At 39.9% G+C, this 16,944-nt stretch overlaps 1 protein-coding gene across 1 annotated transcript; it reads left to right on the forward strand.

Moving 5' to 3' along the window:
- The first annotated feature begins 8,560 nt into the window (after nt 1-8,560).
- Nucleotides 8,561-16,044, forward strand: LOC131246158 (protein SIEVE ELEMENT OCCLUSION B-like). The gene is made up of 7 exons (XM_058246065.1): nt 8,561-8,806; nt 10,526-10,642; nt 12,278-12,726; nt 12,882-12,991; nt 13,352-13,491; nt 14,565-15,050; nt 15,193-16,044. Exons 1-7 carry the CDS (start codon nt 8,618-8,620, stop codon nt 15,808-15,810), a joined length of 2,109 nt encoding a protein of 702 aa, XP_058102048.1. The 5' UTR covers nt 8,561-8,617; the 3' UTR covers nt 15,811-16,044.
- Nucleotides 16,045-16,944: the final 900 nt, after the last annotated feature.

Genomic DNA, 16,944 nt, shown 5'->3' on the forward strand with positions numbered 1-16,944 from the left:
ATCCACAGTCCTGACTGGGTACATCTGAACTCGTTCTTGAATTGTCGGTCATGACTCACCTATAAATCATACTACCTTCTGTGATCAGATTCTGACATATCGTTTCGTATTGCCAACCGCTGGAATTCTTCAGTTTAATCTGTGGCGGTTTGATTTTTTTATCGACAATTCTGATATTGTTAGAATAATATCTTCTCATAATCACCGAGGAGAAATCATGATCGAAGAAGATGTCTCATCCATGGCCATGATGAGATAGACACCTTGTTCTAGCAAGCTCGTGAGAGTTGTAATTGCTTCCACAATGCAAAAGCACCGGATTTTAATTTAAACACTACCAAATTTTACCTTTTTTATAATCTGACACGTTCATATAATTAAAATATCTCTCTACTTCGGCTAACCAATCGAGAAAATCTTCTATGCATAATAAACTATTAAAACTTAGAAGTTCAGCTTTACCTCGATAGTCTCTTTCAACACGATCTAGATGATCACCTCCATGTATTGGTCGTCGGGCAAAACCTTCATTAAGATTCTCATTGCTAGAACTTGAATCATCTGGTGTAGCTTTACGATTTGCCACTGGTAGTGCTTTATAAAAATTGGGGTTGTGTCGTATAGCAACCACGAGCGGTGGAGCAACCATAAGTGGCAGAGCACCACCTAGGACTCGGGGCAGAAGTAGCGCATCCGTAACATAGTCAAGGGTTGCCTGTAGCCCTTATATGGTCAACTGATTCTCTCGGTGAAAAGTTTTCATTCTTTCCAAAAGATAATGAATCCTTGGATCATCGTCTACAGAATTTTGGTTCATACCTTCGTTGTTTGCCATCGACCCGAGGGGAATCCTCGCTCTAATACCAATTGACGCAGGGATGAATGTGATGAGCTCGAGCACCGTCTCCCTTAAGAAGATAACCGTCTGAATCTACGGAACTTCTCTGGACTCCTCACAGAGGCTTCTTGAATCCATGAGAAAGAAAGCAAGTAAAATAAAAAATAAATTCTATAAAATTTGAAATTGATTAATGAATGAAATAAATGAGTTCACAACCCATTAAATAGGGATACCAAGCAATGGAAGAGAAATCAGAACCAAACTACAACTAAAACTCCTAGAATTCATAACTTACTATAAATAGTAAATTTACTTTTTATAGTAAGTTTCGTATGTGGCTTAACCATGTTATTTTCATAATTATTCTAAGCACTTGGACACACCTCCTAAATCCCAACAGATGAAGAGTTATAATTAAACAAAAACTTATTATTTATAGTAAAAACGAAATTAAATATGGAATTCGACCGTCGATATGATGGAATTTTTCAAATCATACGTGTGGGCAACCCGGCTCATGTTGAGTTGGTTAGCTAAAGTAGCTCGTCCTACCCCAAAATCATATATTTTTTGTCTGATAACTCATTCCATACTATAAGATACACCCGATCTAAGGTCCATCTTGGCCATGACACTGTCAGCAACCTACTCCGCATCAGTCCAGAGAGTCTCTATGGATTCAGAATAATTATCCCATGAGGAACGCGGTGCTTGACCTTATCTTGCACATCCCTGCATCATTTTCACACCATGTACCTCGTTATGGAATGGCCCACGGTTTCTTACTGTCGTGATATTATGCAGAGAAATTTACGACTATGGACCCCACCTTTTATCCAATGGTTTTTTTGAAGCAATACAAACTTAATTTACAAACTTAGACCTCCATGTACGGACACCAAAAAAGAGGATGAAAATACCCCTCTTTTCATTGCCCTTTTCACTGTGTCGCTTTCCCTCCCCTTTCCACCGCTGCTTCCATTGCTTTCACCCCTTTCCACTGCTGGTTTCACTGCCGGTTTCATAATAGCATTAGAGTACAAGTTTCTTGTACATCAGCAATCACACCCTCTTTTGAAAATGGTGGGTTCAGTGAAAAAAGCATGCACCACAGGTATATTTTAAACATTGTTAGGCCCACATTGAATATATGTAGTATATCCACGCCATCCATCCGTTTATCTATCTAATTTAAGGGATTGAGCCTCAAATTGAAGCATATGAAAAGATCAAAGTGAATCATACCACGAGAAACAGTGTGGATAATGATTTCCACTGTTGAAACCACAATAGGCCCAACAGTGATGTTTTTTTGTTATGAAACCTGTTCAGAAGATCATACAGACATGGATTAATAAAAAACACAATTATAAGCTTGATCTAAAACTTCCGTGGCCCCTAAGAAATGATCAATAGTAGAAATTCAAATTAAAATTATCATATGGTGTGGTCCATTTGAACATTGGATATGTTTAGATTTTTGGACTCAAGCCAATAAATTATTAGTTAAGTTTGCCCCGCTGATTTTCTAGTTTGCCTCTCTTAATTTCATATTTGCACTGCTGATTTTCTAGTTTGCCCCGCTAAATTTCAAGCTTGCCCCACTGAATTTCATGTTTGTCGCACTGAAATTCATGCTTGCCCCACTGAAATTCATGCTTGCCCCGCTGAATTTTATGTTTGTCCCGCTGAATTTCAAGTTTGCCCCGCCGAATTTCTAGTTCGCCCTGCTGAATTTCATGTTTGCCCCACTCAATTTGTAGCTTGCCCCGCTGATTTTACTGTTTGCCCCGCTCAATTTCTATTTAACCCGGCTCAATTTAATGTTTGCACCACTCAATTTCTAGTTTGCCCCGTTGAATTTCATGTTTGTCCCGCTCAATTTCTTGTTTGCCCCGCTGAAATTCAAGTTTGCCCTGCTGAATTTCATGTTTTCACTGCTGAACTTCATGTTTTCCTCGCTCAATTTCCTATTTGCCCCACTGAAATTCAAAATTGCCCTACTGAATTTCATGTTTTCCTTGCCCAATTTCATGTTTGCCCCGCTCAATTTCTAGTTTGCCCTGCTCAATTTTCAGTTTCCTCTGCTGAATTTCACGTTTGCCCCACTCAATTTCATATTTGCCCCATTCAATTTCATGTTTCCCCTGTTGAATTTCATGTTTGCTAATGGCCTTGAAATTAAAACTAATAGATTATGATACTAGAATTCAGCAATAAAGAAATTATCAATTCTATGATTGTGTGATTGGATACCCTGTGACAAATCCCATAAATCATCCCTAGAGACCTATGCATGAAAGTTTTGGGTTGCTTTGTGGATACGACTCAGATCATCTTTGTAAGGCATACATATTAAAAAAATAAAAAAATGAGTGGGGTAAAAACAATAGCACATGAAAATATCACAAGATTATGTGAATTTGAGGTTGAAGTGAGCATATAGTTCAATTTAGTTAATTATTTTTTCCATACAGTCACAATTTCTTGATGAATGTTGTGGCGTAGGTTTGATGGTGGCCACCAACTTGATGCAACCCTCCTTTATCTGGGCTATACATCCGTAATGATAGTGCAAAACACCCACAAGTGCAATTTGATAGGCTATTACATATGTTGATTACAATTAAGTGCTATCTTATAGTCTATTACATATGTTGATTACAATTAACGAGTTAAGAAACATGTTCATGGGAAGAGTGTAGCTAAAATAAGGATGTTGAGAATGATGATTGACAAGATAGGGAATAGTAGAATTAGAAATGAATATATTTAAGTGAACTTATGAGTAGCACCAATAGGTAATAAGATAGGGAAAAGTAGAGTTAGATGTTTTAGTCGTGCAACAGAGACCAAGAACCACTCCGAGCCTGCTTACCGCCATAGCCTGAGCATGCTTATAGCCATTGCCATATTATTGTAAATTTTTGCAGCCTAAATAACATAACAATGACAAAGACATACGATGGTTAGTATACATTATTGCATTTCACAGCTGCTACATTACCACAAAAAGGAGAAAACACTTGAGACTAAGGATGAGCCAGGCCTGAATGAGCATAGCTGTCCCTCTCAATTTCTAGTTTGCCCCATCAATGGCTAATACCCTCCGCAATGTTTTTTGAAAACTTTGAATGCATTATCCCAGAGGTACAAAACATCTCTCGAACCTGCAAGTCTATTGGTTAATAAGCACGGCAGTAACTGTCCCTGGGTTGGTCGTCCTCAACTTATGCAAATACAAAGAGAGTTGATTGTAGGAGTCTTCGTAAGACCCCATCACGTGATTAATTACAAGCTCCCTATCTCTCCATGCCTTGCAATAACTGATAAGAATATTATATTTCTCGTGCATGGTGAAGATAATATCATGTGGCCTCAACCCTAGGTGTTGTTCAATACGGCTAATAATAAGATCACACGCTAACTTACTGTTGGCTTGCCCATGATTGCTATTCATCCATGCCATGCCGCACGTGTGTTTTAATGTATAAGTTCGTATTTTGAATATCCCCGTATCATTCACATGAGATGCATGAACCCTCCATTCGCATGTATCTTCGAAGCACACCATGGTACATCTCCTAGAATTTGATTATATTACTTTATACTGAAAATTATTGCGAATTGCAAATTGGCTCAAAATATACTGGCACCGACTCTTGTCCTTAAATGTTTTTGCCCAACAGCTATATCAATCGGTTCACATAATGAAATAATATATTCCAGCATTTTTGCATTGGTGAATGCAGCATCATCAAACCGCGCGAGAACTTGACGAGTGATGAGATTTGATGTTTTGGGAAAGTCTCGAAGTGGAATGTTGCTTACACGCACAGATGGGATAGTGGATGATGATGGCAGATCTGTTGTTGATGCTAACGGCAGTGTCTTGTATTCATAATTACTGTTAATGTCACGTGCACTACTGACTTGGCTACTCACAACGTTTGATGTTTGCGGTGGGTCGGGTAATTAATCATTGCTTACTACCACTTGTAATGGAGAATGATTGTATTTGAATTCCAAGCCATACTCCTCAACCACACTGTCCACATATGTTGTGGTATTAATGTGTTGCATTGTCTTGATGACTAATGGGATGAATTCATCTGAATGCTCAAACTAGTAACACAAGAACTCTCTGACGTCATCGTCGTCTTCGATTTCGATTGGAGGCATTAATTCGTTAGTGCAAGGATTCAATACTTTCATCCCAATATCACAATCTTCTGGTCTGCTCTTAATAATCTTGTAAATTTTAGATCGAAGCTCCTCGTACGTAGTTTCGAGACGTAGCGTAATTTGTTTTAAAGTTCCACCTGTGTACGAGTATCGCTTGTTTTCAAATTCCAACTCCTCGCTAAAAGAGCACATGATTCTTGCAGCCATTATCTGAAAACAAATACAATGACACATTATCAGTGAATCGTAAATCAATAGAAGCTTACCATAAGACAAAACTCGATTAAATATTGAAGGACCGACAGCTCAGTTTTTATTATTGATGAGGATGATAAAGAGCTTAAGGAAATAAACAATAAGCTACGCGTTTATATTGCAAATAAACAACTAGATCTTATACGAATTAGGCCTTCGTCTTTAACGAATGGTTTCAAGTGGTGCTAGTTTAATTTTGTGACGTTATTTGTCATGCCATTGAGTGAGGGAAGTATTATTAGTTTAAGCGGGGCAAACATGAAATTCAGCAGGGCAAACTAAAAATTGACCGGGGCAAACTAGAAATTCAGCGTGGCAAACAAGAGATTCAGCGGGAGTAACATGAAATTCAGCGGGGCAAACTAGAACTTCGACGGGGCAAACATGAAAATCAGCGGGGCAAATCATCAATTTGAGCAGGGCAAATAAGAAATTGAGCGGGGCAAACTGAAAATTGAGCGGGGCAAACATGAAATTCAGTGGGGGTAACATGAAATTTGACAGGGCAAATCATCAATTTGAGCAGGGCAAACAAGAAATTCAGCAGCACAAACATGAAATTCAGCGTGGCAAACAAGAAAATCAGCAGAGCAAACTAGAAATTGAGCAGGGCAAACATGAAATTCAGCGGGAAAACATCAAACTCAATGGGGCAAACTAGAAAATTAGTGAGGCAAATATGAAATTGAGCGAGGCAAACATGAAATTCAGCGGAGGTAACATGAAATTCAGCGGGAAAAACTGAAGATTGAGCGGGGCAAACATAAAATTCAGCGAGGCAAACAAGAAAATCAGTGGGGTAAACTGAAGATAGGACGGGGCAAACATGAAATTTAGCGGGGCAAACAAGAAAATCAGCGGGGCAAACATGAAATTTAGCGGGGAAACATCAAACTCAGCGGGGCAAACTAGAAAATCAGCAAGGTAAACATAAAATTGAGCAGGGCAAACTAGAAATTGAGCGGGGCAAACATGAAATTTAGTGGGGCAAACTAGAAATTGAGCGGGGCAAACATGAAATTGAGCGAGGCACAAGAAAATTGAGCAGGGTAAACATGCAATTGAGCAGGGCAAACTAAAAGATTCAGCGGGAAAATTCGAAACATCAGCGGGGCAAGCACGAAATTGAATGGTGCAACCTGAAAATTGAACAGGATAAACTATAAATTCAGCTATGCAAGCAAACATTCAATCGAGCGAGCATAGCATGATATTGAGCTGGGTAAATGATAAATCGAGCAAGCATAGCATGATATTGATGTGGGTAAATTATATTTCGAGCGAGCATAGCGTGATATTGAGCTTGACAAACATTAAATCGAGCGAGCATAGCATGATATTGATGGGGGCAAACATTAAATCGAGCGAGCCTTGCATGGATATTGAATGGGCGAATTGTAAATTGAGCGAGCATAGGATAATATTAAGCTGGGCAAACATTAAATCGAGTGGGCGTAACATGATATTGAGCTGGGCAGTCATTAAATTGACGAGCCTTACATGAAATTTATCAAGGCAAACATTAAATTGACCTTATCTACCATGAAATTAAGCTGGGCAAACATTAAATTGAGCGATCCTAGCATGAAATTTATCGAGGCAAACATTAAATTGACCTTATCTGCCATGAAATTAAGCTGGGCAAACATTAAATTAAGTAATCCTAACATGATATTTATTGAGGCAAACATCAAATTGACCTTATCTACCATGAAATTAAGCTGGGCAAACATTAAATTGAGCGATCCTAGCATGAAATTGAGTAGGGTAAACATGAAATTCAGCGAGCCTAGCATGAGATCAAGTGAGCCCTAACATGAAATTGAGTTACCTTCAAAGAGTTTGACATGGATTTGATCGATCAACCCATAAAATTAATTAAGCCTAACACATGAAATTGATTAAGCCTAACACATGGAATTGACCAAACTACGCATGCAATGTAATTGTACGAGCCTAGCATTTTTTTTTTCAAGATCTATACATCCGACTACCGCAGTACCGGTCAAATGCAAGTTGAAGAGAAGTGCTTTGGAGTGAGGGAATATTTTAAACCTTTTCAAGAAGATGCAACCAATTCATGGGATTTCACGTAACCCTAGCCAAGATGAAAAATGGCAAATGTAGAATGATGATATCTAGATGGATATATAGATGATTCACGGTAACGAAAATGAGAAGAAAACCCTTCGTACTTGGATTGTTTGTTCCAAGAGAGCGTAGGGCTGGAAGCACATGTTGTTTTAGTTAAGGGGAGCGAAAGCAATGCACTGAAAAGAGTATGGAAAAAAGAGGGGCATTTTCGTTCTGAATTTCACCGTCAGTACGTGGTACGTGGAGGTCTAAGCTTGCAACTGAAGATTGTATTGCTTCAAAAAAAAAAAAACCATCGGATACAAGGTGGGGTCCATACTCTGCAAATTTCTATATTAGGCACGTATGTTGACGGGAAAGAGATGATTGTACGTGAATGTTCATATCCGGCAGCGTCACGTGATCATTTCACTTTGTAATTAACACAGTCGTTTGTGTGGGACCATCTGTGTGGATATGTCGATGTTTCTTGGACGCGGATTGAGTACTAACCTCCTGTCCCCAGCTCGGCACAGGTAGGGGCTCTGAGGGGCCACTATGATGTACGGGTTCTATCCACGCCGTCCATTCATTTTTCCATGTCATTTTAAGATATAATCATAAATTTGACTTAGATACAAGACTCGAGTGGACCACACTACTGGAAGCAGCAATGATAATGACGCCCACCATTGAAACATTCCTAGGGCCCACGTGATATTTATTTACCATCCAACCTTTTCATAAGATCACATGGACATGAATGAAAGGGAAAACAGAAATATCAGCTTGATCCAAAACTTCTGTGGCCCCCAAGAAGTTTGCAACGGTGAACAACGTTTAATCACCAATGTGTGGTCCACTTGAGGCTTATATCTGCCTCATTTTTTTATCTTATAAGCTAAAATGACATAGGAAAATGGATGCACAGTGTGGATTGAAACATACATCACGATGGGCCCTCAGAGCCCCTTCCTGTGCCGAAGTCAGTAAAGGTGGGGTAACACCCAACCGGCGTCCTCCATCCTCGGCCGAGAATATATGAAGGACAACCTTTTGCACTGTAAAGAATCGGTAGGGCCCACCTCAGGAACAACACCTTACGTGAACATGAAAAGGTCTTACTCTATCGAGAAGCAAGGAATTGGCTTTATTCCCAAAGTTTCACCATATAAACCTGCATGCATGCACGCTATTCCCACACAAGCCATTTCGCAACTCATTCCTTGTCTTTTTGGTGCTATATCTTATTTTGTGTAGGCAATGGCATCACAGGCCCAGAAAATGCAGCTGATCAAGAGCGACCGCCACTTGTTTTCGGCATCTGATGACTCTGCCATCATGAAGCAAGTCGAATCCATCCACGCGCCAGATGGTCGCGAAGTAGCTGTCAGACCGCTACTCCAAATCATCAAAGACATCATGCAACGTGCCACTCCAACCAACCTAGTGGTAATCCTCTTTGCCAACATCATCATCATTACTATCATTGTCATCGTTGTTAATGGATACATTTTTACTGGTCACATATAGCTGATAGTCCACTCCATTGCCACGTGGCATCATCTGAATTTCTTGTGCAACTACGTATTGGAAAACTTCATTAATATATTTGGTATTCTTTGATTATGAGAATGATACATCTCGTTAATCTTTATTTTTCTGAAAGCTTCTGTACCTTTTCTCTAAGAGAATCATAAGATGGTATCACTTTTGTTGGTTCTGCTGCTTTGGGGGCCAGACCCAAAATGCTCATCAGGTGAGTCTCACCTGTATGGAACCTGGCCCAGCAAACCAGCTGGCCACTCATCTAGTGGGCAACAATGATCGAATAAAGTTCAGCTTAAAAAAGTTCTCATAAGATATATTTTTTTTGTTTTATTATTATTATTATTTTTTCTTTTAATAAAGTGTGGTCCACTTGAAGAGGGGACCTGCTGAACTTTTGGGAGAGGGATGAACAGCTTGGATTCAACTACCTGTGCCAGCTCAGCAAATATAGCTGGGTTGAGAGGGCTGCCTTATACTCGCGACCTAGGGCTTTGATCAGTAAACTCGTCTTTTTTCTTTTTCTTTGGTTAACTCCAATCTAGATCGGGCTTTGTAGTCCAATCTAGATCAGATTTTGTTGGGATACCGTGCCTCTCTCTCTCTCTCTCTCCTACGATAAGAAGACAATTTTATTTCCTCCACATCAAATTAATACCATACTACCCTACCGTTATATTGATCTGTACCGTTTGTGTTCTCATTAATCTTATAATCATGCTTCATAAATGATCCTGACCATTGAATCTTGCAAATGAATATGATCCATTAAATATATCTCTTCATACACAATCATCCGTTGAACAAATGTTTCTTAGATTGGTCAAATTATTGTAGAATCCAGGACGTGAATGATTCAGATCACTATATAAGATGCACTCGGGGGATGGAAACCGGCCGGAAATGGTATTGTGGTACAGAGCTGCTGTAGCCTGACAAACCCAAACCAGATCATTGGTCATGCTGAGTCCCAGCGTGAATGGAATCCGCTCCAAATGTTTCCTTGATTTAAAAATTTGAACGTATTTCAACCGTCTGTTTGCACTCCATGAATCACAAGGTTTGGATAGTGTTATCTAAGGAGATTTTCAGAGGATAGTCCATACAAACTAGACCAATGGCTGGGATCACTGAACATTGAACCCCACTTACACATGCATGGTCCATACAAACTAGACCAATGGAAAATCCATTCCCGCCTGGAAATGGAGGTACTAGCTGGGGGATCTTTTCAGTTCTTCCTAATTCCTAGAGAAGCAAATGGGCTGGCTGACGGTTTGACTAAAAAAAGGTAGTGTGAGGCAAGTGAACCGATTCTTCCACGATATCTCCAGTCTCCCTCTCTTATCAAGGGTCTGATTCTTCTGAATAAAGTGGGGTTAGGCTCTATTAGAGAGTTTTATAAGAATTCTTTTGTATAGGATATGAGAGGCGGGCTTTTCCTTTTGTCTCTAGCCCCGCCCAAATAGCTAGTTTTTGTATATTTTGCCATCAATGAAATGCACATTAAAAATAAATAAATAAATAAATAAATAAAAATGCATGGGCATTGCATATATATGAAATAATGGTCGGCGAGGATTGAACTAATAACAATCAACACCATATATATTTTTTATGTAGGTCCCACAAGCACATATGGACATGGTGGACAACAAGATCCACCATGCCGGGCAAACTGTGGAGCAAACAGGCATGCTTGAAGCGCTAGCTTACACCATCCACAAGCTAGCAAACGAGGTAATTCTACCTGCCCACGACTGATACATCTGATAAATCTATACAAAGGTATTAAACTTCTTTCATAACTATTGCCTGCTTCCTTAATCGTAGGGCTGTTGTTATTTGTGGTCTGGTTCATTCCCTGCAGGAATAAGCCAGAACTTGCCTGTTTATCTTGTGGCATAGGCCCCTTCCTAGACCATTGCCCAGCCCTAGTGTGTGTAAATGAGCCTGTATTATGGTTGGGCTGGGCAATAAAAGCCATACTTTATAAATTGAAACTCGGGCTTTTGCTGGGTCACTCTAAGACTCAACCAAGTCTTTGTTGACTCAATACTAGAGAAAGAAATTACATATATTTAAAACATAATAGTAGAAATCTTTATCTATGAATGATATAAAATGTCTAAAATAGATAACTAATGTTCCTATTGCTCACTACTTGGGAATGTACTTAGGGCACGACTCTAAAATGAAGCCGATGCAATGCTCAAGTGGAGTACACCCAGAAAGCAGTGGGGACAATTATAACACCTACCGTGGAAAGCTTTCTAATGCCTACCATGATGTTTGTTTTCCATCCAACCTATTCATAAGGACGCTCAGACGTCAATGAAGATAAAATAAAAATATGGACTTGATCCAAAACTTCTATAGCTCCCAAAAAGTTTTCAATGGTAGGCATTTATTCCCCACTGCTTTTCTCTTTTTTTTTTTTTTTTTTTTTGTATGGTCCACTTGAGCTTTGGATCTCTTTGGCCATGCCCTAAAATGATCTTGCAGAATGGATTGATGGTGTGGATATAACACATACATCATGGTGGAACTCACAGAACATGGCGACGTAAACACACCACCGAGGTCGTTGCAAACCTCTCTGTCAGGCTGGTGGTGCGTGAATTTTTGAATGGCCTGAATCATCCCACCGTAGTTGGGGCCCACTATGATGTTTGAGAAAAATCCATCCGTCCATCCAATTTGACAGCTCATGTTAAGACTTGGGACCAAAAACAGGCATATCTGAAGCTCAAGTGAGACACACGGCTGGAAAAAAAAAGCAGTATAAGGGCTTCCTACCGTTCACGCCTTTCCGGGCTCCACCATAACGTTTATATGTAATCCAAACCATTCATAAGGTTATTCACACTGGCATGAACCAAAAGAACAAATATATTAATATGATCTAATGCTTTTGTGGCCCCACAGATGTTTCAACGGTGGGCGTACAATTTCCATAGTTTTCTCTTGTGGCCACTTGAGCTTTGGATCTGTCTCATTTTTTGGGGTCATGCTGTAAAATGAGCTGGAAAAATATATGGACAGGGTAGATTTCTCACAAACATCATGGTGGGCTTCACCTAGCTCTAGATTACTGAACATTGAACCCCCCCTCTCTATGGCATGGTTTAGTGTTAAATGAAGGATAATTCGGCCTTGTAGAAAATATGGTTCTAAAACGGAATGGAATCCTCACGGCATAAACACCAAGCGATTTTATCAATAACAACCTAAAATTATAGGTGGGTAAGTAAGCATATATATTCAGAAATAGCACAAAAGGTAGGTGGCTATTTGTCATTATCACCATACTTTTATTAGTGTATGCATGCAGACATGTAAATCTTATTTTATCACTCTACCATTTGCTGCTAGATGTGTTGCAAGTGCTCGGGAAGTGGCGACGCGCATGCCACGACAGCTGCATTGCTCCACATTGTAGGGAGCTATGCATGGGACGCTAAGTTGGTATTGGCCCTGGCAGCCTTCGCGATGAGCTACGGCGAGTTCTGGCTCACTGCCCAGCTTCAGACCTCTAATCCCCTTGCCAAATCGGTGGCCCTACTTAAGCAGCTGCCCGACATCTTAGAGCACACCGATGTTCTAAAGCCCCGTTTTGACGCGCTCAACAATATTATGAACGTCATGCTTGATGTGACCATGTGCATTGTCGAATTGACAGAACTTCCTACGGAGTACATCACTCCAGAAACGCCACCCATGGCCTTGGCCATAACCCATATCCCCACTGCTGTTTATTGGACCATCAGGAGCATTGTGGCATGTACCTCGCAGATCATGGGTCTTATAGGCATGGGCCATGAGTGAGTTCCGAGCACTGCATCAGTTTCAAGTGCTTGTGCTAATGTGCATTACATGCTTATTAATTTAATAGAGAGAGAGAGAGAGAGAGAGAGAGAGAGAGAGAGAGAGAGAGAGAGAGATGATTATTAATTACTCTACATGTTATAAATTACAGTTATTTGAGCTCCACCACAGAGACTTGGGAACTATCGAGCTTGGCCCACAAGGTTACCAACATACATGAGCACCTTCAAAAGCAGTTGGTTCAATGCCATCAACACATAGGTGAGTGTTCAAACACTCTTTTACTTTCTTAAACCTTTGGATTGATTAGATGTAAGCTAAAGAAGTTATGGACATGGAAGGTGGCTGCCAAAACCGTCTGAGTTGATGGGGTGGAATGATCTCCACTGTTCATTGAATAGAATTTTTCATGAGTAGGCCACACCATGATCGGGACACTGGGTGAAACCATCCGATCGCTAGAGTTTAATCGTATCTACCCCAGAATGATGGGCCTACCTCTAGAATGAGTTGGAGGTGCTAGCTACTAATAGAGGTGGTTCAACAGAAATTTTAGACTATATTCAGTGACTAGTAACCGAAATCCATTTCGATTTATGTGCTGAAAGCTAATGTCTACAGAGGAGAAGAGACATATTGAAGCATTCCATTTACTCGAACGCCTCTTCGACTCAATCCACATTGACAACATGAAGATCCTCAGGGCATTACTTGCATACAAGGACGAAACGCCCCTCGTCAATCCTCTCACCAAGAAAAGGGTTTGTTTTCATGTCTACTAAAAGATTTCTTCTTCCATTTTTGCCACTTAAAAATGATTTCCTCTCTTTTTAATTAACTGTAATTATTCATTAGAGATCATACTATATATAAACTATTTTTAATCCTTACCAAAATCTCTAATATGTAATTACTGATAACTAAAATGAGATGAACTCATTTTCAAATAGCAACCAAATGGTACCTCAACGAAGGCTCCTGTTAAGTTGAATAACTCATTTCAAAGACAAGCTGAAGATAACAGTAAAACTGCAACTTGGCCATCCAGTCTTGCCATAGCTGTGGTCTAACGCTGCACATGGATTCCGAATGGAGCTGACTTCAGATTTATTTGATTTATTACCATGAAAATTACAAAAACATGGTTCACACCATTTAATTAATGGTGACAAGTAAACTACTATTACAATTCCATTTCGTTTCGGCTTGGACGTGAGCTGAGCTGACCGTAATTACAATCCTTGGGTTAGTTCCTCATCATGGATGGAGTGAGGATAGCCCCACTTTGGAATTTTACTTTTCATTGTACTGAACCATTGCAATTCGCATCCAATTGATGAACAATTGAATTCTATCATCATCTGTCACGGTGAGTTTAATGCTTTTCCACATTTAGGTAGCAAGGAGCCCAAGATATCAATATATGATTCTGAAATAATTTGGGCAGAATACTTTTCAAGAAAATGACATTTTTTTTCTAAGATTGGGAAGAAACCATTTTTCAAGAATGTGCTTTCCATGCTTCCCTATTGTTTTTATTTTCTCTCCAAATGTCTTCTTGAAAAATAACTTCTAAAGAAAATGTCACTTTCTTTCCTTTTATTTCCAAAGCGAGCCCCAAAGGGAACAGAAAATTTGCCATTGCTACTATTGTAATTCAATAGTGCACATCCAAAACGTGCCCTCCCCACCTATTATTTCAAATCTTTAACCCTATTTACACCATTAAAAGCCCCTATTTCTGGAGGAACCTGTGATTATGAATCAAATAATATAATTTACATTGTGCATTAGTAGCATTGACTCAAGTCATTTTCTTGATTGTGCACCACAGGTTAGCGTGGAGGTGTTAAGAAGGAAGATAGTGGTACTGTTTATTTCGGACCTTGATGTATCCCACGATGAGCTTATGATCCTCACGCAGATCTACAACGACCCCCACCTTGGGAAAGTTGATAGGCAGTACGAAGTTGTTTGGCTTCCGGTCATAGATAGGTCCGTTGAATGGACTAATGCCAAAGAAGAGTTATTCGTTCGCTTGGCAAACGCGATGCCATGGTACTCACTCTACCACCCTTCATTGCTAGACCCTGCCGTCATCAGATACATTAAGGAGAAGTGGAACTTCGTGAAGAAGCCATTGTTGGTAGTGTTGGATACTCAGGGAAGGGTGGCGTGCCCGAATGCGCTTCACATGATGTGGATATGGGGCAGCCTGGCCTTCCCTTTCACCTCTCTAAGGGAGGAAACCCTTTGGAAAGATGAGGCCTGGAGGCTCGAATTCTTGGTGGACGAGATGGATCCCTTGCTAGTTCAATGGGTAGGATTCCACGTCTTCTCCTTGCATTACATGCGTTGATCATTCTATTGCCTGTATAAATAGCCTCATTAACACACCAATATCCACTCTAATTAAACATCATTAGGTATTTAACTATGTTTTCCTTTTGTCTAATTGATAGATACGCGAAGGAAAATTCGTCTGCATCTATGGTGGAGAAGACATCGAATGGATCAGGAAATTCACATTTGCATTGAAACGCGTATCTCAGGAGGCACGAATCCCTATCGAGATGGTGTATGTTGGGAAGAGCAACCCAAAGGAACGTGTACGGAAAATCATCGCAACCATCACTGATGAGAAACTGAGCGGAAGCTGGCATGACCTGACGATGATTTGGTTCTTCTGGACTCGCTTAGAGAGCATGTGGTACTCGAAGATGCAACACGGCCGGACCATTGAGAACGATCCTATAGTGCAGGAGGTTATGACGATGCTTACTTTCGACAGCAGTGATCAGGGGTGGGCCGTGATAAGCAAAGGGTCGTTTGAGATGGTGAAAGCCCACGGAAACAAGATCATCGATTGTCTGGTGCAGTTTGACACGTGGAAAGCGAACATTGAACTTGACGGCTTTATCCCTGCACTGACTAATGCTCTTGTTCCGTTCCATACTGTCGAGCACTGCACTCACCTTATCTTGCCTGGGAACACCGGCCAAATTCAGGAAAAGGTGGTGTGCGCCGAGTGCAAGCGCCCCATGGAGAAGTTCCTTCTCTACCGATGCTGCACGGACTAAGCAAAGATACGACATGCTGCCACGGCCGTTGGTCGTGTTTCCCTAAGTAAAACTACGTGTGATTGATGGGTATATGTTGGTTTATATATATATATATATATATGGTGGAGTAATTGAATGGCTTAGTGAGAGTTGGATTGTCGTCCTCCAACTATTTTCCAGTCATGATATTATATTGTATCGTCTCGTTTATCCATGCAATGAAAATAAACTGGCTTACTAAATATGGTGGAATGATTTTTATTATCTTTATTTATTTATTTGGTAGAATAAGTGCTAAAGATTCATATACTGCATGGGAAAGGAAATAATGTTTATCGAGCAATGACAGTTCCATAGAAAGCATAGAAATAAAAATGTTTTCTCCCTTCTTATATCAGTAACATTTCCTTTGAGAAAATGTTTCCAAATTAGATGTCTAGACCTGTCAATAATATCTCCTTAGTAAACGTTTCCAAATTGGATGTTGCGGAAGAAGGTTTTCTCTCCCTCTAGCATAAATACATCTAATGTCAACCTCTGTAAGTCCGAGTATCCCATCTGATGATGCAGGGATGAACGTGATGAGGTCGAGCACCGTCTCCCTCAAGAGGATAATTATTCCAAATCCATAGAACTTCTCTGGACTCCTCACAGAAACTTCTCGAATCCACAAGAAAGAAAACAAGCAAAATAGAAAATAAATTCTATAAAATTTGAAATTGATTAATGAATAAAATAAATGAGTTCACAACCCTTTAAATAGGGATACCAAGCAATGTGAGAGAAATCAGAAGCAAACTACAACTAAAACTCCTAGAATTCGTAACTTATTATAAATAGTAAACTTAGTATTTATGGACAGTTATGATGTCTACTAATGTACAAGTTTTTCGGCCAAAAATAGTAAGTGTCCTATTTGGCTTCACCAAACTGTTCTTTTAATTATCCTAAGCTCTTTTGACACTGGGCGCAACTCCTAAAGCCTGATGGATGAAGAGTTATAATCAAATTAAAACTTACTATTTATAGTAAAAATGAAATTAAAATAGGGAAACGACCGTCGATCCGGGGGTATTTCGCAAATCCGGCTTGTGCAACCTGGCATAGTAGGGTTGGTTGGCTAAAGTAGCTCGTTCTAAATCATATATTCTA

This window comes from Magnolia sinica, chromosome 5, assembly GCF_029962835.1.
Source record: "Magnolia sinica isolate HGM2019 chromosome 5, MsV1, whole genome shotgun sequence".
NCBI lineage: Eukaryota > Viridiplantae > Streptophyta > Magnoliopsida > Magnoliales > Magnoliaceae > Magnolia > Magnolia sinica.

What these genes read in the sequence shown, in the direction of transcription:
- LOC131246158 (XM_058246065.1), top strand. Translation starts at nt 8,618, where the DNA reads ATGGCATCACAGGCCCAGAAAATGCAGCTGATCAAGAGCGACCGCCAC. An exon ending in ATCCTCTCACCAAGAAAAGG is followed by an intron (nt 13,492 to 14,564) that starts GTTTGTTTTCAT and finishes TGTGCACCACAG; the next exon opens with GTTAGCGTGGAGGTGTTAAG. An exon ending in ATCCCTTGCTAGTTCAATGG is followed by an intron (nt 15,051 to 15,192) that starts GTAGGATTCCAC and finishes TCTAATTGATAG; the next exon opens with ATACGCGAAGGAAAATTCGT.